Source organism: Ambystoma mexicanum, chromosome 9, assembly GCF_040938575.1.
Source record: "Ambystoma mexicanum isolate Mex_15411 chromosome 9, UKY_AmexF1_1, whole genome shotgun sequence".
NCBI lineage: Eukaryota > Metazoa > Chordata > Amphibia > Caudata > Ambystomatidae > Ambystoma > Ambystoma mexicanum.
In genome coordinates, this window is record NC_090931.1 from 972,266,140 (window position 1) to 972,289,643 (window position 23,504).

Genomic DNA, 23,504 nt, shown 5'->3' on the forward strand with positions numbered 1-23,504 from the left:
GCAGCAACGGTCTAGGTCCACAACCAACATAGGCTTCTCAGAGTCTTTGCAATGCTTGAAAACCAAGGCCATCAGAAAGGTATACCATGTCAACATTCTACAATTAGTAGTGTTCCAAAGCAGCATCTTGGTGTGCCAGAAAAAGGAACTTCGGTCCTGAGACCCATCTAACTTCCAATACACCTCCCATTATGTTAGATCTTAATTTATGGGTGGCAAGGATGCAGTGGGGAGGTGGAGTACACGGTCTGGAGAAAGTTAACTTTTCAGAAACCAGATTTGCACATCGAGGAGATTTCTAAAATGTTTCCAAGATGGAGAACCAAAGGAGTCAAGAATTAATTAAAACAAACTTTTGGTAAGAGGAAGGTAAACTCAGCGCAGTGGTGTGGGATATATTTAAGGTTTTCATCAGAGGAGGGGATAAGCATCTCCTAAAATGCCGGAGTACTCATGGCACCAAGGCAACACAATGATTGGATTCAACAAACTCGAAGTGGAGTTGAAATATCAAATCTCAGCCGAAAAGGCCATTTTGCCAAAGAAACGGAGCAGATAAGAGGAGGCTTGAAAAGCAAATGAGGCAAGTGAAATTCCTAGATAGTAAAGGTGTTGCAAGACAAAATGGAGAAAGAGATTAGGGAGCAGCCTCATATAGGTACTGGAGAGCTGCAGATGGGATGACCTCCCCTTGGAATATAACTAAGCTTTTAGGGCCATTTATGGGGCACTCTATACATTTAGATCGTGAACGAGCCCCACACTAGTTAGGGAATATTAAGAGCACGTTTCACTCATAAGTGGATAGTGATCAGAGATGATCCCTTAATAAAATGTTCTTTGAAATGGAGAACAGGGCTGCAATGTTTGTGGTCAGGAAAGTTCCAGTCCTGGTTGACCTGCAAACAAAATGTTATATAACTGTCATTCGTGCACTATACCTAAAGAAAAGGCGTGACGAAGCCTTAAACACATTTATTCTTCCACAGTCTACACAAGATTCCATAATCTTGCTTCTACTGAAGCCGGAGAAGCCTTCAGGAAAACGTGCAGTGTATAAATCCCTAGCACTAAGAAGTCAGTGCAATAAATTCCGAAAGTGATTGACAATGTTTCTTCCTCTTATGTGTTGGCTAGTATTACCAGTCCAAGCCGGATTACAGAGTAGATGCCAGTCACAGAATATATGGTGATTGTTTGGCGTCCTGTGTGACGTAAATCCAGAGTATGTTTAAGCTTATTCTGGATTAAACATCAATTGCTCCATGACAAAGCTGCATCCTCCGACAGACAGTAGCCCAGCGTGTACCAGGTAGTTTGGTCTGAAATGGGGAACAGATCAATCAAAATGAGATGGGGTATTTCCTAAGGATGCACAGCTACCAGTTTGAATTTTGGAGGGAGGAACAGTGTAAATGTTTGAAATGGAGATGGGATACGTCAATTAGGAGAGTTACATTAAATAAAACAGTTTCCTATAATAATTAATCCCTTCTTCAGTATTCTTTTGCTCCAAAGTACTTATTTGGAGGAGACGCTTGCTCAATTGATTGCTATTGGCAAGTATTAGGGGGTTAAATGGGAAACTATGGTTTTCCCTTACTCGCATGGCTACATGAGTGTGCCCTATTTGGAGCTATTTTACTTAACTGCCGAAGCTCAAAATTCATATTAGTTTGCCATTAATTTGAAGCATTCACTTACATTCATTCATTGAGCTGTTATTCAACTGTAAAGCTATCAGGCCAATTTACATACAAAAATGATAATACAATTTGATGCTTCCAATATCCAATTTACTATAGGAAAGTTCAAAATAATCTTGGGCCTGAACACCATATAGGTTGAAAATGTACTACAAATTGTTTAAAAGCATATAAATCCTCATACTCTTGCCATGCCATAGCTCAAACATTAAAAGGTTAGAACTTAATTTAATAAAAATAAAAAAAGATAAGCGGCGTCAATAGCACACAATTTAGTCTATAGTGTGGTCAGAAGGCGTTTTCACAACCAGGCTCAAAGTATATACTTGGCCACAGAAAAAAACGACCATCATGCCATCTGAATAGCAAATAAATTGATTGACCTCGTTCAAAGTGCAAACGTCGTGCAGTAACAGTAGTGGTTTAAGATACTTCAATTTTCAACCCATCACAAATAAACATAAAATGTGTAATATCTTCTCTCATTGCACCACCTAGTGTTGCTGCCGGATGAATTTTTCCGCTTGCCTGTGTATGCCCGTACCCTCAAATAAACAAATCGATATACAGAGCTTTGGCATAATTTGTGGCAATTATGTCCAAGTGGGGTTCATACCAGAGTTTGTTTGAGGAGGAGTTAATCCCCACAACAAGGGACAAACCGATACTTCTATTTTATTATCACTTAAATTGGCCGAAGCTTTTTCATCTCAAAGGATGTTGTTTTAGTAAACAGACTTGGCATCTGACAATAACAAGAGATCTTTAATGCTGCTAAGCATTTCTTTACATGAGCAAACCATGTACCGGTCTGCTCACCCCTCCCCCTCCACCTCCCATTGAATTTTCCATACCTGGATCAGGGCTTCCAGAAATGTACCCAGTGCAGGGTTCCCCCATAACCTGAACCAATACCGAACAGCTCCCAAAGCACATTACTCATCTACAGGGCACAGTTCACATTCCATATGGACAAGTGCAGTCAGGGCACCTTGGAGAAGAAGATACTTTTTTAAAATGTATTTTGAATAGTATATATACTTTTACTCCTGGTTGATTCCCAAATGTCCATGCCGTATAATGCAGACTACTTTGCTTGTGCATTGTAAACTTCAAAAACTGTACTAACCGCTATGCCACCATGAGTAAAGAAAAACTTTCAGGGATACACAGTTTTTGCCCAAACCCCCTGGAGCAATGTCTATTTGGAGAGCCCAACCACCATTGGCAGCAAAACAAATACAGAGGTAATCATAAAAGGGGATCTGCTCTAGCTTTACCTGTGCCACTTCAACAGCCAAAGACGTATTTGACCTTTCACTTGACACTTCCCTTTAGATCTGGCAGCTATGTTCATACTTAAGGCCACAAAGCAAATTCAACATACAACAGCACAGTATGAGCTTTGTAGAAGTACACCAGCAAGCTAGGATGGGAAGACCCTTCCTGAATGCCAGATTTCAATACTTTTTCAGACCCATTTCACTCATTTTCCAGAGCACTTTACATTACTCCCTGTTTAGCAGATGAGTGGAAACAGATCCCTCGACATACTTGTTTATTTCCTATTGTAGTACTTGATAGATGAGCACTTTGAGTTTCGAGCAACCACAGTTAGACTCTACTGGATTTGAGAAGTCAAACCAAGGGAACAGACTAATGTCTTTGAAATGCAAACCTATGTCTTGAGCTATGGAATCTGGGTGAGAATCTGTCATGTGGGCTGATTCCCAACTCAATCATAGTAAACAAGGCAGATATGGACAAAAGGAAATCAATTTATGGTCAGAAATTTCATGCACCGCCATACCAAACTGGAATTATTACATAATGGCCATATTCAAGAAGGGCGTTCTTGGTTCCTCTGCTAGAAAATGAGAGCTGACTTGGAAGTGCATTATATTAAAAACACAATGTATTGAATGTCTGGAGACTTTTTAAAAATAATTTTTCAACAATATTTTACCTTGTTGAATATATGTAATGACTTGCTCAGATTACCCGAATATCATCCTCTTGCATGATCAGCAAACATTTTCATCTGAGTGCACCTTATCTACAGTTCCATTTAATGTGAAATGGAATGCCCTAAACTGGTCTGTCAGCTAATTCAACCTTCACTAATTAATTGCGCTTATTTATCTGGCTGACTTAAAGGTGCATTGTCTACCTGCAATACGAACAAAGAAAGATTCTGGACCAGAAAAACAGAAGTATGGTAGAGACTAAGGACAGCATTAGCTGCTGGCAAAGTTAGCATTCAACATTCAAGTTTGGATAGGGTATTAACGAAGTTCATAAGTACTACAACTGATGTGATGAGATGTGGTTGTGCAGTATGAACAAATATTGTCAACAAATAACTTCAAACAATTTACAAAAGCATCATCATTGTAAGATCACCATTTGGTCTTTGTAGATCATGAATAAATACCTCCCCATGAGCCGTTTTAGAAGAACTATGAACTGATAAGGGAAGACTGTTTTAGTACTTACCCTGAGCAAATCATCTATACGGCCTTCTTTCTTTTCCAGGTCCTGATGTTTATTACTTTCTAACGTAGTTAATTTCAGCATTGTGAGATCAGTCTAAAATAAAAGGCACGTTATTGTATTTACATTTTATATTTGTTGAAGAAAGATTTGCGTTTTGTGACTGAAAAACACGGGCAAATGATTTCTAAAAAGACTGACATGACAGTAGGAAAATCTAATCACCAAAAGGGCTACAAATAGGAATTAACAGCCGACCCAACCAAGGTCGTAATCTAGGCCAAGAGCTAAGACATGATGGTCGCTAAGCCACAGCAGCCCCAGCAATGCTTGCTGTTTGGTGGAAATTTACTTTGGCATCAGAGCAAAAGTACCCCATCAAAGCTGTTTCTAGTTGAAATAGGAGCTATGAAAAAAATATTTCCTCTTCTGGCTGAACCATGCCAAATGATGCATTAAGTCAAGTAATTGAGTGCTTAAAGCAATTGAGCCACAATGTCTTATTTTTAAGGAAACAATGTATGCCACAAACTCAATTGAACTAAATGAATTTCCTTATTTTTGTATGTGCCACTGGTTTGCACTGTTTTGCAATTACTTTCATATAAATTCACCGAACTGTTGCAATTTTTGTTATGGTGAAATGCAATTTATGCTTAGACTGACCCGTTTGACAAAATGGGTGCTTTAATGCCAAGAACAATTATAATTAAACTTTGGTAATCACATTTACTAGTTCCATTCACAATTGCAGCAACTCCTCGTTCAAGCACATGAAAATGACTCTGGTCCCTGGTGTAGCGGCAAAAGGAAAGGTCAATGCAATTATTGTCACGACAGCACAGTGTCGCTCCTGGGCATCCCTTTGGAGATGCTACGGATATACATGCCTGCATTTAAGTGATATACAGGTTCTAAACCTTGCTCTCAAGCAGCAGACTGCTAAACAAGTAAAGGGGTGGGTGCATAATAGATGGGGTTAGGGGGCAGTGTGTGTGGTCAGTGTCTGACCATCATTGGTCGCTTTAGCATTCCTTGAAGAACAGGGTTCGCGTTGACGTGCTGAAGGGCATAAAGGAGAACGCTGAGGCTTATCGGCATCTTGTTCCAAAGTGTGTAAGTGTTGAGGGAGCAGGTTGGCTTTCTTGTCCGTTTCTAGGACCACCATCTGGCTACCTCTCAGTCTGCGTTGATCTCTAAAATGGTCTCAGACAGTTCATGCCTGGACATCTGCATTTTGTAGATGGTGCAGGCCATCTTGAAAGTGCTGCAGGCTTTAGGAGGTAACCAATGACGTTCTTTGAAGTGGTATTTGTTCAGTCCTGCAGGGAGGTTGAGCAAGATGGGCAGCAGTGTACTAGACACCTAAGCAGGGCCAGCATTGCAGCTCGACTTCTGCAAGGAAGGAATTGCCACCATCCAGTTTGGAGAGCACCAAGACTATACAATGGTTCTGATCTCCAAAGCGGGGATGAATGTACTGATTTGGCAGAGGATCGAGTATTAGTACCAGGATTTCCAGGTCTTCTTTGCAATGCTCGTAATAAAGGAGAGATCACAGTCATTGTTGAAGCCAAAAGAGGTTCTGCTGAAGGTGAACTGTGGGGCAAAGTAGCAAAGTTTTATCAGTCCAGGAGAGTTCTGGAATTTGGTGCATTTGGTGGTATTTCTGAGGAGGCCGATCTCTTGCCCTAATTGAGCCGAGTTTCAGTTAGGAGGTTGACATTTATACCTGAATGATGGTGAGGGAGTGTTTGCGCTGGGTCATGTCATCTGGCAATAACGGGTCAGGTATGCTTGTGTCATCAGCATTCAGGTGCACTGTTAAAGCCAACAAGGAGTGATCTTATTTGCTCCATATTGGTGTTGAAGTCATCTGGGCAAATGATGATCCTTGTAGCATTCAACAGGTTACCAGACATCGTGAATCTGACAGTGCCCATCTGGACATGTTGGTGGCAATTATTTAATAATAAACCAGTGAAGGACCAAGGCACTAACTCCGCCGCTGGCAAAGTGAGAGGGCACAAGGCTGGTGAGCAACCCCATACTGCTGAGCGACCTCAAAAGGTACTTCATCCTCATGCCCATCCTTTCTCCTATTTCCGATCTTCAAACCAGTAGGTGATGTATACCCCCAGATAGATAGAACCACCAAACCTGACTTACACTCACCTAAAACCAATCTCAAGCTGTAAGTACCATTCCTATCTAGACTACTCTAGGTAGATAGTAGTAACTCTAACAGTAGGCCTAACCAGCTACATCAGGATAAAAAATTTGGCAGCCTCAATAGCCAACATTACCACCTCACTAATGAAACACTACAACTTGGCTACATCTGCATGGCACAGACTAGGATCACACTAGGGCGATCCCTACCCATGCCCCTGGACCATCTCACAGCCAAATGGCGTCCTCCAACAGAAAATCAAATATGACCCTGAGACACGGCTAAAGAGCACAGCACAAACAGTCCGCTATTCAAATGGAACGCAGAAGCATCTTCCAGTCACAGCCGCCCCTGCCTGAGAGAAAAAAATTTGTCTCCAGGAGCCAGCTCATAAGAGACTATCGGTACCACTAACCTAGCTATTGTAAGAAGAACGACTCCTCTCAATCATAACCTGTACATGGGCAACCTCTAAACAAACCCACACTACTTTTTTTTTAACCTTTATTTACAATTTAACAATCTACAGGTCAAATCACTACTATACAACCATCTAATCAAATTAAAATCAAACAAATCTAATAAACAATACAACTATGTACAGTGAAGGATACATCAACATCTTTTAACAAAATCTGTCCTACCTCCCATATCTCCCTACCCCCCCACCACCGCACCCCCAACACAACAACCAACACCACAACACCACCCCCAACAACCACCACAACAACCCAACACCACCCCCAGCCCCCCCCAACACCACAACCTTTCCTCCCTCTACACTCCTTTCCGCTCCCTTCGCTCAGCTGACCACTTCCTTCTCACTGTTCCTCCTTCCCCGTGTGCCGGCTCCCGTTTCCGCTCCTTTCAGCTCCTAGCCCCCCTGCACTGGAACTCCTTACCTCTCTCAATCCGCTCTATACCTACCTTCTCCTTCCGCACTCCCCTGAAATCTCTCCTCCATTCCCCGCCATAAAACCCTCCCCTCATTCCCTCTCCTTCCCCTCGAATGTTCCCTATGATACTCTACCTTCCCCTACCCTCCCTCATTCTCGCCTTACACCCTTCCGTTTCCCTCCTTCGTCCCTTCCTCACCCTTCCCTCTTCCCCACCACTGTTTAATTGCACTACTTACTGTTTTGTTGGTTTGATTCATAATTGCAAATTGCTTCTACTGTAATGTTATATGTATTCTGTTAAAATGTAAAGCGTTTTTGATTAAAGTGCTACATAAACAATACAAATACAACACTCCAGATACATACACTTTCTCATATCACACAGTTTAGTACAATGAAAGACATTTTCCCCAGATCTTTTCAAACAGCACATTTTCCCTTGCCTTTTGTACAAAACTTTCTTCATTTCTGCCAGGGCATGCATATTCGAGGCCCATGTCTCAATTTTCAAGTTCAAAGCAGTCTTCCAATTGCTTAAGATCACTTTCTTCCCAATTATGGCACCTCTGAATAACCTTTTTTTCTGACATTGAGTAAGATCCTCTAAGGTTTCATCACTCCCCAGCACCATTGTTTTAAAGTCCAACACAGGTTTTTCTTCAATCACTCTCACAAATTGCACCCATCTCAATCCAAAACACTCACCTTCCTACAATCCCACATCATGTGTTCAAGGGTACCTGGTTCATGAACACATGCCCAACAGTCAGAGTTTTACAGAAGACCTATTTTCCACAATCTTTCGGGGGTCTAGTCGACTCGATTTAGAATCTGTTGCAATCTCTTGGTTAGTCCTAAAGAGCAGAGTCAGATATTTTCACACATTCGCATCCACAAATCCACTGAGATTTGAGCCAATTCTTCTACTCCATTCTTCCCTTAAAGAGTCATTTCCTTTGTACTCCGCCACAATCCTATTGTAAACACGGCTGTCCAAGCCGCCTTCCCCCACCCTTGCCTTCCTTGTGAACAAACCTAGATTTAGCCTCTTCTCCAGATCAATTTCGCCAACAGCCTCCTGAGATTTCTATAATCTGACGCTTTGAATTTTTCAATGCCAAACCGCACCTGTAAATACCTCTCTAGCGGTCATCCATTTCACAGCCTTAAAAAGATCAGCAATCCATTGAACGCCACCTAGAAACCATGGCCAGAACACAACCTTACCCTCTATTTTAATAGACGGGTTCATCCATATAGAGGCACCAGGATCTTTAAGCGTGTCCGCTCTCAACAATTCACTCAATCTCTTCCAAGATGTTCTCACAATTGCAATAATGGATCTTTTCCACAACCTGACCTTTAATTGGTCGTCAAGATCGCTCTCGGGTTCAGTGGACTATTGTAGCTAGCTTCCACCAACACCCAATCATTAAGTGCAATATTAAGGAAGGGAACCATAAAGTTAGAAATGTATGGGAGATGGTAAGCTCTAAAATTAGGTACTCCCAACCCAATTTATGCTAAAGGTAATAGCAACTTCCATAATCTTAACCTGGGTTTTGTTTTTTACCCCAAAGGAATATTTGGAGTAATCTGTCCAATTCATTCCAGTATGTGGAAGTTATTATTGCAATCATGCTCAGGACATAGTTAATCTTCAGGGCTGAGACCATCTTCAGAGCATTCACCTTACCCCAAAGTGATCATTTTAATGAACTCCATCGCTCTAGATCTTCTCTAAACTTTGAACAAACCATTTTCAAATTGTCATGCACCAAATAAGTGATATTAGGTGTCGATCAGATTCCCAAATACAGCAATCTGTCAGCGCACCACCTGAATCCCAAGTCTGTTACAAACTTTTTATCACAGCTTTGCCCCAGGGGTAAGCCCTCAGACTTTGTCCAATTTATTTTGTAACCAGAGGACAAATGAAACATCGATAAGATGTCCTTAAGTGCCGGTAATGGCTTTTGCAGGTCCCCGAGAACCAGCAGCAAATCATCATCAAATAACCATCGTTTTTGCTGTAATCCCCAGCACGACGATCCCTGTACCCTAGATTCCTGCTTGAAAGCTGCAGCTAACGGCTCTTTTGCAATAACAAATAATGGTGATAAAGGACATCCCTGTCTTCTTCCTCTTCTTAGAATGAAGGTATCTGAACGTAAACCATTGGTATTCACCTCTGCTGTTGGTTCTGTATAAAGTAATTTAATCCATGACACATTTTCCCCCAAACCCCATCCCATCGTTAACCAAGAGGAGAAAATCCCAGTTTACCCTGTTGAAAGCCTTTTCGGCATAGAGGGACAGGACAGCAATATCCTCATGTGGATCAGTTTCCTTTGAGATTGTATGGAGCAGCCTCCTAATGTTACTCGAGGTTTTCCTGCCCTTCACAAAACCTGATTGGTTCTTGTGAATCAATTTAGGCAGTAGATCTTCCAACCTTAATGCCAAAACTTTAGCCAAAATCGTATTGTCTGTATTGATAAGACTTATTGGCCTATAGCTCGTGGGGAGAGTATCATCTTTCCCTTTTTTTGGAAAGGGAAATCATCGCATGTCTCGTAGTTGTTGGCAGTAGGCCATTCGCCAATGATGCTGTATACATGTCCCTCACCCAATTTAGTGCAGAATTCGGTAATCTGTAGAATTCCACAGGTAATCCATCCGGACCTGGGGGCTACCCTGTGTTCTGCTTGCTAATTCCCCGCTTAATTTCATAAAGTGCAACGTCACCTTCTAGCAACTGCGAGTTATCCTCCGTAATCTTTGGAATTTTCGTTCTTACCAGGGAATGATCCCCCTGCCTGTAATGCCCATCTCATTTTGGTAGAATTCCATATAGAAATCTCTAAATATATTCATTTATTTAGGACAATAGGTGATTTGACCAGTCTGGTCTTGGATTGATGTAATGGATCGTTCAGACTCCTGTTTCCTTAGTCTGAATGCAAACAATCACATTTCTCCCCCTTCTCAAAATATGCACATTTCTGATGGAAGTTTATCCGCTATGCACGATCATCTATCAGCTTTCTCAATTCTCTTTTCATCCTTTGAAGCTCTGGAATTGTGTCTGTACTTGCTGGATTTGCCAAGACTCTCCGTGACAAGTCAACCCACACTAACACCAAAGACAAGCTAGACCTACCGTCTAAAACTCCTGGTCCCAAACATAGATCCAACACTGACTCAACATGAGTAAGAGTAACTAATCAGAGCATCACCTACTCAGCGACACCTAGCATGAGAGAAAGTTACCGAATTACAACATCCAGGGCACCCTTATCAACGCCAGGTCTCTACCAGTCCATCCATTTGATATTGCAGACATCTCATCACAGAACCTTTATTTCCTAGCGATAACTGAATCATGGCACCATGCAGCAGCCGGCCCAGCCACTGCCCTTCCAAACGACTTCTGAATCTGCAGAATGGACAGACTAGCTGGCAAGGAGTTGGGGCAGGGGGTGTAGCCATAGCAGCCAGAAATACCCTTAAAATGAGAAACTTCTAACACACAGATCCCTTCAGGGGAACTACCATCAGTAAAAATGGCCTTGAACGCAACCACTACCATGAATATCCATTTGATATACAGACCACCAGGGCCAGTACTCTCCTTCGAAAACAACATAACCCAACTCCTCTCATCCAACTCGAAACCAAAATCCAAAACCATTATCATGGGTGATTTCAATTTAGGGCTCAACGACCTGCTAGACAATAATGTACTATCCCTTGCTAACACAATATCAGCACTGGGATTCTCACACCGCATTCAAAACCCCATACATGTAAAAGGACGCATCCTTGATTGTAGAGTAGACCTGAACTGCAACTTTGTCATCACCTCAAATTCGGCCTGTCCCTGGTCGGACCACCGCCTCATAACTTAACATCGACACTAAGTCAGGCCCAATTAACTGTCCACAGTTGGCACCGGCCGCCCCAACATGAAATAAAAGGATCACACCTGATCACCTTCTACCTCTCCGGCTATCAATACTAGTGCCTGAAGATTATCTAAATAATTACTCCACTTTAAGGACAAAAAAAGTATAATGAAACAGTACTCCCAGCAATAGACAAGTTAGCTCCCCTGTCCACCCGTAAACCTAAACACCTGGCACGCTTAAACAAGAGGTTCACCCCTACCCTAAAAGAGCTAAGAAAATCCAAAAGAGCAGAATTGCACTGGAAAAAACAGCCCAACAAACCAAACAAACTGAAATTCACTAAAGCAGCCCAAGAGTACAAACAAGAGATGCTCCTGAGAAAAAGCTCAGTATAAAATGAAAGAATGGACAAGGCCAATTCCAAAAGCGAGGAACTATTTTCCATTCTTGGATAAATAGTTGCGGGTTCTCCAAGCGGAAAACTGCAATAAGGTTGCAAGCTGGGGCTTTAATATCCAGAATGCTCTCCTAGATAGAAAATAACACTAAAATCACACCCGCGACCCCCAAAAAAAAAGCAATTAAAAAATAATCGCATCAGCTCAATTGAACCAACTTTCAAGCTTCTGAACGCCACAACCAGTAAGAGACTCCCTCAATTCGAATTCACTGATGTCACACATTCAAAAGTCCTGCATATCACCTCTAGCCTTAAACCGTCAAGGTGCCAAGGCGACCCATGCACGCCTAGTCATCAAAGACTGCGCACCACAATTGACTCCCTTCATCACTAGGCTTAGCAATACCTCGTTCAGAAACAATTGTCCCAACAGATCTAAAAAATGTGTGGGTGTTACCCTTACTAAAGAAGCCCACACTTGACCCTAACATACCAACCAATTACCGCCCAATCACAACAGTGCCCTACTTACAAAAAATACTAGACAGGGTTCATATCTCCAAATTCAAAAGCATTTGGAAACTAATAACCTATTTGGGCTACGCCAGTCCGGTTTCCGACCGAGACACGGGACCGAAACAACCCTTTTGGATTTAAAAATCCTAATGGACGAATTAAAAGATCAGTAAAAACTAGCCCTTCTCCTTTTGGACTTCTCCACTGCATTTGATCTCGTGGACCATAATATCCTTTGCTCCCTTTTCCCCGAACGCCACACAATGGATAAAGTTCTTAACAGATACAACAATGAGAGTCTTCTCTCCCAAGACTGAAGCCCAACCTACAGCAATTACATGCAGTTCCCTAAGGGTCATGCGCCTCCCCAACGTTGTACAATATCTTCACCAAGTCCCTATTTGACCGCTTGGATGATTTGGGTTTCGCCTACACTAATTATGCAGATGGCACCCAAATCCTCATCCCGATCACTGGTTATCATGCCTCTGACAATGCCACACTCAATGCCATCTACCTTACGATTCAAGCTTGGATGGCTCATCACGGACTGTGCTTGAATGATAAGACCGAGTTGCTCCTTATAGGATCACAACTCAGGCTATCTAAATTAAAGGACTCCTACAAATCCTTTGACATCAATGGCAATATCATCAAAGTCTCTAAGGAGGTAAAAACCCTCAGCTTCTACCTGGACTCCTCACTCACTTCGTCAAAAAAAGTAAAGGCAACTTCTTCAGCAACAGCATACACTTGCAAACCTATTAACGCATGTAGAATGTTCCCGTCTACCTAGTTCAATTTCCTGATCAGAAGATCAGCGATCACTATATGAAGTTTCGTTTTAATGTACTCCCTACCCAGGAGTATTTAGTACAAACTAAACAAATAGACATCGGCAAATAACAATGCAGATTTTGTAAGCTGGAAACTACAACTGAATCTCTTTCACCTAGTCATGAAATGTCCTGCCTTGACAGAAACACGAAAATGATTTAGAGACTTTCTCAACATCGCGTCGAAGCAGATGACCATGCATGAAGGATGGACTCAAATTCTTGGTGGCACAGATAAAGCTCTAATTTTTACAATTAGAGAATTCTGGCTACACATCATGGAGTAAAACACTAAAAGATAAAACTTCGTCAGATGATAAGATAATGAAAAGTTTAGACACAAACATATCATTAAAAAAAATGTCCTGTTTCCGGACAGCTGCATCGCCCTGGCTAGAGCACTCATCTCGACTCACCTGGACTACTGTAACATTCTATATGCCAGAACCAAGAAACACAACATGAAAAAACTGAAAGTACTGCAGAATACACATTTGTAAGAAAAGTGAAACTGAAGTTCTTCCATAACCTAGAACCAAGAAGAGAAGTAACAACCTTCAACTTTCCTAAAAGTGAATTTACCATAACAAACCTAAACACCAGACTGCTACTATTGCTGAAGGAAAACCAGGTTATACCTGAAACAGACCTACTAGATCACCTTGGCATACACAACAGCGCGCTAAGGGAGAGTGGCCTTAAGCCAAGGTCGAGATTCATCCCCATTATACAACAGGGCAACTGCATTGATGCCTTCCATAAAGCTGTAGCAAAAGATATAGAAGCAGCAAGAGACAAACACGAACAGGAACAGCAACCAGACCAAAAATGAAAAATTGGCACTCAACAAACTTAAAGCAGACAAAGAAATAATTGCAAAGGAGGCAGACAATGGAGGCAATATTGAGATCCTAAATAAACAAGACTATATAACAATGGGCAATAAGTACCTAGCAACACCAGGATGCTACACAGTAGTCCAAAAAAGCCTAATAACTAAAAGCATCAAAGTATTGCAAGAACTAATCAGCAAATGGCACAGGAAACGACTGTTAACAGCTGAAGACAAGTTCTTTGTGAGCAATGGCAAACCTGGGATCCCTACCATCTATTTTCTTCCAAAGGTCCACAAGGACTATGACATGCTGTCATAAGTAAGACCAATCGTCAGCGGAATAGGATGGCTGGCACAAAATGTATCAAAATACATAGACAATCATTAAAACCAGTAGTACATAAAACCAAATCATACACCCGTGACACAAGGCACATGCTGGAAATACACAGTAAAACAGCATGGAACCTGGAATACCTACTCGCAACAATGGATGTGAAAGCACTCTACACGTGCATCGACCACAAAGTGGCCATCAAAACAATCGACCAGGTTTATGAAAACACATCAGCCTCACATCTAATGTTCATAGAGATGATAAAAACTATTAACTTTCTTACTTTATCTTCAACGATAACTTCTATCAACAAAGGGAATAGCCATGTGCATATGCTTCGCACCGTCCATGGCCAACCTATTCATGGGAGAATTCAAAAGCAAACACGCCACACAAAACCCGGAACTATCACAAAGTGATCAAGTGGCAGAGATACATTGACGATATTTTCATGAAACCGAAATGGTGGAATATTGCAAATACCTCAACAAAAACAACTTTGGGTTAGAATTCACTTTTGAAACAAACAAAATAGAGTTAACATTTTTGGACCTATACATCTACAAAGAAGATAGAAAATTGGAGACAAGAACATACAGAAAGAAAACTGAGGTAAATGCTACCTTACAGGCCAACAGCTGTCACCTCCAGAACACCATACGCAACATACCAATAGGAGAATTGACCAGGGCCAAAAGGAATTGCAGCGAACAAAGGACATATGGCTCTGAACGCAAGACCATCAAGGAGAGATTCAAAACAAGGAGCTATGAATCAAATTGCATAAAACAAGCTATGAGCAAAGTTGACAAGAACCGAGAGAACCACCTGAAACCAAAAGGGAAAATTAACACCTGAACACCCAGAGACAATGAGAATGATAACGCAATGCACAGGAAACACACTGATCAGGAAGATCTTCCAGAAGAACTGGTATATATTGGAACCAGACACTGATCTGACTGAATACTTACCGGACAAACCTGGCATAGTGTATACAAATGTACCGACATTACACTCTAAACTGAGCCTCAGCTATATGAAAAGTAACAAACCCAAACTCCAGACAAACATACTGACTAGCAAGAGTCTTAAAGGCTTCTACAAATGCTCAAACTGCAGCATGTGTAGATATGCCCTAAACAATGCACAACGCTACAAAAATGCTAATGGTAAAAATGTGAGCATCAATGACTTTATAAACTGTAGAACTAAGTATGTTATTTACTTGATAATCTGTATTTTTAACAAGATCTATGTTGGGAGAACCACCCGCAAACTAAGAATAAGAATCAGGGAACACCTTGGGACCATCACAAATGAGGGCAACCCTTCAGCACTATCCGAACATTGGAGAAAAAAATACCAAAATGAAAACAAGGAGAACATCAAATTCTTCAGGGCTAAACATATAACCATGGATGAAAGACTTGGTGACAGAGAAAAACTACGCCAAAATGAATGTCGATTGATATGTGATGTAAGAGCTATAACAGAAGGCCTTAACAGACACAGAAATGCACCACTTTTTGTGAACAAATGGAAGTGGGATCTGTGGAGTATGGTTCACTTGGTGCCCCTTACCATAAGAAACACAACTTTTTCAATTTATAGTAACAGAGACCATCAGCAACTTAATGATGGTTACCACACGAATCAGAAGCAACATAGGACCAGCCAATAACCATATAACCTAAGTCACCACAATACAAATAGCAGAAGGCCAAAGGGAAACCTGACTAATCGCGCTAAAAATGTCTGGGCAATCCTACGGCAAGTATGCCTAGGTTTCCAATTCGAGGAACCTTTGTATTGACAATATGGCTACACCAAATGTAGTGTCCAAAGCCCAACATTGGCTTCCAACACACTCAGAGGTTAAACCCCATCGATCTATATGCATACAGATATCACCGGATATCATATCACTATCAAAAGCATAACCCAAACAGGAATGCAGACTATGAGCCAATAGGTTCACAACCACCATATTATGGAATCATTTTCAGCAGAACTCATGGTTCCAATGTGATCCTTAATTTCATGAAAGAAGACTGAAAAGATTCAATTTAAATGATGGACTACTTCAAGAAAGATGCTATGAGCTTCAAGATTTCCGAACCAGTTACTATGACACCTGGCCCTTTCTACAGGAGATAAGAGATGAAGGCTTTAACGTACGCGACAATGTTTTACAAAGGAAGCAACGGGGAAGGGATACAATGGCCTACCCAAGAACATTAATGCACCCCACCGATCCAAAGACTGTCACAATGCACAATGTTGCACATGCACCTGAAAGCACCAGATCAAACATCTGAAATGTATAAAGCCACTCAGATGCACCATTCCTTAACATGAAATAGCCAAAACAGATTTTTTTAACCAAATACGCATATTGCATAACCACTGTAACATATCATGAATACAAAGATTTGAATCAGGCACAAAGTGACACTGGATACAAACCAAACACTTAGCTAAGCAAACTACCCTATAAACTCCAAGTGGCAATGTGACGCGCCCAATGCCAACCGGCAAACCTGATGCCCATCGTCTGTTGCTCAAGTAGTGCCTTGTCCTGCGACCCCAATTCCACTCCAAAATTGCTTAAAATCCCACTGTAGCATCAGCCAAAATCCCCTCGCACCTCCCCGCTCCCCACTTCCTGATTCCATTGAAGCCCGCCGCGTGATCCCATTGCCCCTCCTCGCCCCAGTGTTTTCCCTTAGTACGTAGGCAGCTTCCCCAGAGCCTCTTTCCATCGCCTGTTGCCTGGTGATTAGTGCCTTGTCCTGCGACCCCAATTCCACTCCAAAATTGGTTAAAATCCCCCAGCAGCGTCAGCCCGCATCCCCTCACACCTTCCCACTCCCCGATTCCATTGAAGCCCGCCTCCAGAGCCCGACCCGCAACCTGATTGGCCTTTCAACGAGGACATCACTGGCCACTGCAGGGCAGCCCTCTGCCCGTGCAGCCCCATCGGCTAAGGAACCCGAGGCAAAGGACGGCTCCTACAGAGACGGCTCCAGGTTGTATCAGCAGGTATACGGAGGAGAAGCAAGAAGCCAGCAACAAGTGTGGCAAGGGCGGGGAGAGAAGCAATTACTTCACGCCATACTACCCTACTACTCAACCCAGTAAGATAATCTGTTGTAAACTTGTCATTCTGCGTAGTAGCATTGATTTAGAAATTCCTAACAGCAGATCTGCGTTGTAGTTTACATGTAGAAATTTTGCATTTAGAAAGTCCCCCAATAGAATATCTGTGGCATAATTACATTTGGAAAGTCCATCTAATAGCATCCAGAGTGTAGTTACATTTTGAAAGTGTGCCGAATAGCATATCTGTTGGTGAAATATCATTTAAAAAGAGTCCCTAATAGCAACCCTATGGTGTAATTGCAGTTGGAAAGTGTGCCGAATAACACATCTGTGGTGAAAACGCATTTACAAAGTGTTCCTAAACAGCACATCTGTGATATAATTGCATTTGAAACATGCCCAACAGCAGATCTGTGGTCTAGTCTTGCTCTAATAGCATTTAGAAAGTGTGACGAATAGCATACTGGTGGTGAAATAGCGTCCAGAAGGGTCCCTAATAGCATCTGTGGAGTAGTTTTGCCTTCGGTTTAAATGCATTTAGTAAGTGTCTTCTAGCATTTAGCATATCTGTGGTGTAGTCACACTTGGAGTGCTGAATAGCATATTTGTGTTCAAGCCGATTTTAGAAAGTCCGCCTAATAGCATATCTGTGATCTAGTTGCACTTGAAAATCCACCTAAAAGCATACCTGTGGTGTTGTTACATTTGAAAGTCTGCCTAATATCATTCCTGTATCCTAGTTGGCTAGAAGAAAATCTAACTAATAACGTATCTGCAGTAGCTGCAACTAGATAGTCTGCCTAAAGCATAGTTGTGGTCTAGTTGCACTTAGAAAGGCCACCTAATGGCTGTGGTGTAGTTCCGCTGAAAGTGTGCCCAATAGCATATCTGTAGTCCAACTCGAATTTAGAAACTCACCTAACAACAAATCTGTGTAGTAATTGCATTTGAAAGTGTGCTTTACAGCTTATCCGTGGCTAATTACAATTTGAAGGTCTGCCCAATAGAATATTCTGTGGTCTAGCTACATTTTAAAATTCTGCTAAAAACATTCTACGGCCTAGTTAGAACAATAATACTTCGAATACGTGAATAATAGCACCAGGTTTAGTTGAACCTAGAAACTGTGAATAACCTCACCCAGTGAATTAATTGAACTTGGAAAGTACAAATAATCGCTAGGTACAGCGTATTACTGTTAATCATAAAAGTATGAACAATTAACATCAAGAGATATAGCTAAAGTGGGATGGTGTGAACAAAGTCATCCAACCCCATATTTATCACAGTTCGAACCATGATTGCACCCAATCGACCAAGGTCTGCCGAAAATGATCCCCGTGCGTCCTCCCCACCTCCCGCCAGCCTTGCTACCCGTCCCCCCTTCCCCAAATTAGCCCACCCTCCACCACATCCCCTACCCATCCCCTTTCCAAACAACAAGCCAGAGGGGCACGATGGCGAGCCAACCACCCCAAGACCACTGATTCTCCCATCCACCCATCAGCCTACCATGATCATACCCGCTCCCCTCACTACCCTCCCAGGCACACCCGATCCAACAACCTTTCATCCCCCTCCATCATCCCCATCCCTAAAAACAGCACGCCTCGCCCTAGCAAGAAAAGAAGCCGTCCCTTTCCCCCTCTAACCCCCCTACCCTCTCTCACACACCAATCGCAACAAAGACACTGAAGAGAAAACTTACCTGGTCCCCCCTCAATCTCTCAGTACTCATCGACTCTCCTGTCTCGACCCACCTCATCCCCCCCAATCACCACCCTTCCCCATGCCTCACCCTCGATTTCTCACCCACCACAACTTAAACTCCTAACCCCCTCCACACCTCACCTTCAAATCCCCCGTGCCAAACCCAATCATCCCAACACAAGCATCCATCCACTCCCACCCGAAACCCAACAACTCTTCTGCTCACCCACTCTTCCCATCGACCACCCCACTCCTCTAATACGAAACTGACAAGACAAAGTAAAGAATGTGCCGAAAGGGCAAAAAAGCAGCACGAGCAAAGAAATGTTGGCAGAAATATTTTTTGTAAATTACACATTGTGCACTGGCATGAATGCTCTATATACGAAATATCGCACCCATCACCAGAAAAAGTCAATTAATGTCACAAATGAATACACTAAGTGAATCAAATTGTGTGATACTGATATTTGTGGAACAAAATAGAAATAGAACAAACACTAGGTGATTTACCTTGTGCTGATGACCTGAATGAAAAATACATTAAAGTGTATAACCTGTATAAAAAAACACTAATAAGTGTGTATCTCACAAGTTATTCTATAATTCACAAACCCGTGAAAACACTTGAAACCCAAGCGCAAAGACTCACATAGGAAAAATACCTCATCCCACTGCAGAATAATGTCCTGAGAGCTGCTCTTAATATCCCCAGAACCACCCACATCTCTTCAACTAGACAGAATGTCCACTGGCTTCCAGTACAAGAACGTATCACGTTCAAGACACTCACACTGGTTCACAAGTGTCTCCAACAGTCAGCCCCACGTTACGTGTAAGACAAAATTGCCAATCCTCATCGCAATAGACCCACAAGAACAGCCTACATGCATCTCCTGGTCACGCCGAGCGGGTGGCAGTAGCTTTCCTACAATAGCTAGTAAACAATGGAACACCCTGGCAGTCGTACCTAGAGCCAACGACTATTTCTGGACCCTCCATAAACAACTTAAAATTCACCTCTTCACCCAAAGTCTGAATCTCTGAATAGCTAAACTATGCTCAATGTCTCTGAATATATTGCACTGTCATAAACCCTATGGGGATAACCTCAATCAACCATGTAGAGAATGTATATATTCAATGTAAACTGTACTGTAAATGAAAAATGAATAACTCTCCATGCACATAAACTTGTTAAATGTAACTTCCTATGTATGCAAAGTGCCCAGATGCCATAGGGATAGGTGTGCTATATAAATAACTAATTAAAAGGTGTTTAAACAGTGCCTTAAAGCAGACCACGTCAATTTTCAGAAAAAGAGTAGAGCAGGAGAACGTGGCAGAGGTCCACTTTGGCCACGAGGAGTACTTACCTGCAAGTTAAGCAAAGGTTTATAAAGGAAAATGATGCACGCAGAGGACTCTGCTGCTCAGAGCACTCTGCCAACAAGGCAGAAAAAAACATGTATACCCACATCGGGTCATCAGTGACGAATTATATAAGGGATGAATAGTAAGAGTCCATTGGAGCATTGTAACAATACTGTATAGGCCTTAGGGGGTTGGTGCAGCCCGATTGGTTGGTGCAGAGGTGTTACTTCTCGCAGCAAGTGGGTCAGCTGGGCTCATCTGGATTGGGTGGCGGTCAGGCTGGATCCGCAATGTGTGGTCATTCTAACTAATCTAAACTACAAAATAGTCTTCGACATGCTATAACTAATTTAACACATAAAACTTATACCAGAATGCAGGGTTGCCAATAAATCGTCAGCAAACACATTCTTAACCTGTGCATTTGTGGGGCGGGGCCACGGTGGTCGTTTTTTGCGAGGTGGCTTATCTGAGGGTTTCGATCAGAGATGTATTCACCCCGGTGCCTCATGGTTCAAACGAATAGATTGATAGGTGTTAGTCTAAGTGGAATGTATGATCACACAGGATTCTAGTTATAGGGGGGGGGAATCTAGGGTGGTTAGTGAGGAAGAGTCTCACCAACTGCTACATGAAAGGAGAGCTGAGGGGCAAAAGGTTGTGCAGGCAATAATTCCTGAAGGTGGGGGCGAAGGAGCAGGTTTGTGGAGACGGATGAATACAAAAGTCAATATCTGCCCCGGTCACACACAGGGCAGTGAGCTCAGAGGAAGAGAGAATACAGTTACTTGATTTGCAACCAGTCGCGCCTAGGCTTTTGTGAGAACTGGGCTGGCGCAGCGCAGTCAGGGGAGGAGGTGGTGGGGGCTGTTGGAGCTGGCTGTGCGTGGCGCTGGGTGAGGGGAGAGGTGGCCGTTTAGAGATCATTGTGTGACCTAGTACAAAAATGGAGTCTGATGTGGCACAAAATGGAGTCTTAGTGCGTCGCCCCACGGCTTCTTACCACGGTCGCCAGTGAAAGACAGGGGGACGTCTCCCCACGATGGGATGAGCAAATAGACTTATTTCATGCAGCATGTATAGGGGGTGGGCATACAGACCTTTCCTCCCTTACAGTTTCCGGGATTGACTCAGTGCTGGAGCCATTATCCAAATTTGCTGACTTATACATGCAACCAATGGTTAAGAAAATGGTCTCTTTCATCAAAGATACCACCCAGATGATCAAGGAGGTAGAAGGAACTCCATTCAACCCAGATGAAGAGATGTCGATATGCTTAGATGTTGTAGCTTTGTATACTAACATACCACAGAGAGCATTGTTTGACTGGAGGAGTGCCTACGGTGGGAAAGGATTGATTAAAATAACCAGGTTACTCACCATTGTGGCCACCTTATGTCAGGCTCAAGGTCTACCTCCCCCCTTCTCCTCACCTGATTCCTCTGAGGTTAGTACCTGAAGGACGGTCTCACTCTTCCTGGACTCCTTTTTCTTAGAAGGAATCTTGTCCTTGGGTGTTCGAACCTTCTGTTCGTGTAAATAAGGTCTGGCCCCTCTGGAGGCCACCATGGCAGAGGTGAATACCTGCCCTAGTGGGATCCCAGGGGGCCAGCCTTGATACCAGAGAAAAAGCCTGAAGGCAGAAAAAACCCTAGTGCATAGATGGGTTCAATGAGATGGCACAGATTGCAATGCACAATGTCCAGATGAAATGGATGATGCAGGGCTCCAATATTTGTTCCAGACAAGGAAGATAACTATTCCAATGGAACTCCAATTCCAGAATGAAAGAATTCTACAAGAGGAAGAAACGCGAAAGAAACTAAGAAAGGAAGAGAAAGACGAACTAGGAAGAAAAGAAAGAAAGAAATGCAGTAGAAGGAAAGTAAGGAGTAGAAATGGTAAAGAGAAAGAAAAGTGAATAATAAATCAGCAAGTCACGTGTCCCAGAGAAAACAAACTATGAAGTTAGGAAGTCTCAATAAAGTAAAGGCTGCCGAACCAGATAAAGTTCTGAACGGCGGAAGGATAGCGAGAGACCGGCACTGCCGAGGAAGGAGCCGTGAATGGCAGGATGGTTGCGGTATCGTAAACAATCAAGGCGGGTACCGCGAGAAAGAAAAGGTTAGCACAGCAGGCACTGGGAAACTAAGTATGCAGAAAAAGCAGGTAAGCAATCAGAAGAAGGAAAACAGGGAGGGTGCAGCGGCAGAAGCCGTCGCCAGCAGCAAGTGCGGAAAGGCAGACGCCGAGAAAAAATATAAACTTATCAAAGGTGCAAAACAAAAGAAAGGCCAGAAAGGGGAAGGAAGCAGACAGTAACTGTGAAAAACACTGAAGGCAAGAAAGCTGACTGAGTAGGGATAAACATTGGGAAGGCAGGAGCGAACGTTACACAAGCAACGGAGCGTTGCACTGAGAGGAGCAGATACAACGCACCGACTTGTGGGCGGAGTCAGTATTTAAAGGAACTGCCGCCATGTTGGGTGAAGACTAGAATGTCTCACTGAGAAAGTCAGAATCTCCAACGGGTCCAACACTTCCAGCTGCCGTTCCTGACACCTTACTCCTAGTCCATAGTCCCCTTTCCTCCATACTTATGGGACATCTCTCCGCCCTGTGGGACGGGACCGGAGCACTTTTTAAAAAGCATCCAAAAATGTTTTCAAAAATGTGTCCTTCGTCTCTTTCTTGCGCAGGGCCCGGCACGCGGCGTAACCCCGCCCACCTTGGCTCCGCCCATCAGTCCTTTTCTATCGCCAGGTCAAAGACCTATTAGCAATAACAGAGGAACCTTATTAGAGGGGACGGCGGGCATATGGAGGAAAGGGGACTATGGACTAGGAGTAAGGTGGTCACTACGGTGAGTAACCTGGTTATACTCCTACGTTCCGTCCCCTTCCCTCCATACTTATGGGAGATTCCCAAGCACTCCTAACAGGAACTACGGGTGGATGGAAATACCCATTACTGAAAAAGGTTCTTCAGCACAGCCTTGTTAGAGAGAATTCTCTCTTTAGGCTGAATTTCCAAACCTAGTGAGTCCCCCAGCAGCTTTGCTGGATTTCTGGAGTTGTTTTTTTTCCTCCTGCCAAGAGTGAGACTCTTTTTCTCCCACTCTTGGACATGATTTATGGCATTCCTTTGACTAGTAATGTGTTTAATGGGGTCCTTTATTCCATAGGGTCTCATGCGTTTTTCCTATGTG

At 42.8% G+C, this 23,504-nt stretch overlaps 1 protein-coding gene across 5 annotated transcripts in view; it reads right to left on the minus strand.

The window, feature by feature from the left end:
• TLK1 (tousled like kinase 1) overlaps nucleotides 1-23,504 on the minus strand; it is a 1,414,233-nt gene that overhangs the window by 826,644 nt on the left and 564,085 nt on the right. For all 5 annotated transcript variants that reach the window (XM_069616191.1, XM_069616192.1, XM_069616193.1 and 2 more), the window contains one exon: nucleotides 4,203-4,295. In XM_069616191.1, coding sequence (XP_069472292.1) covers nucleotides 4,203-4,295 — 93 coding nt within the window. The remainder of the gene's footprint in view (nucleotides 1-4,202; nucleotides 4,296-23,504) is intronic.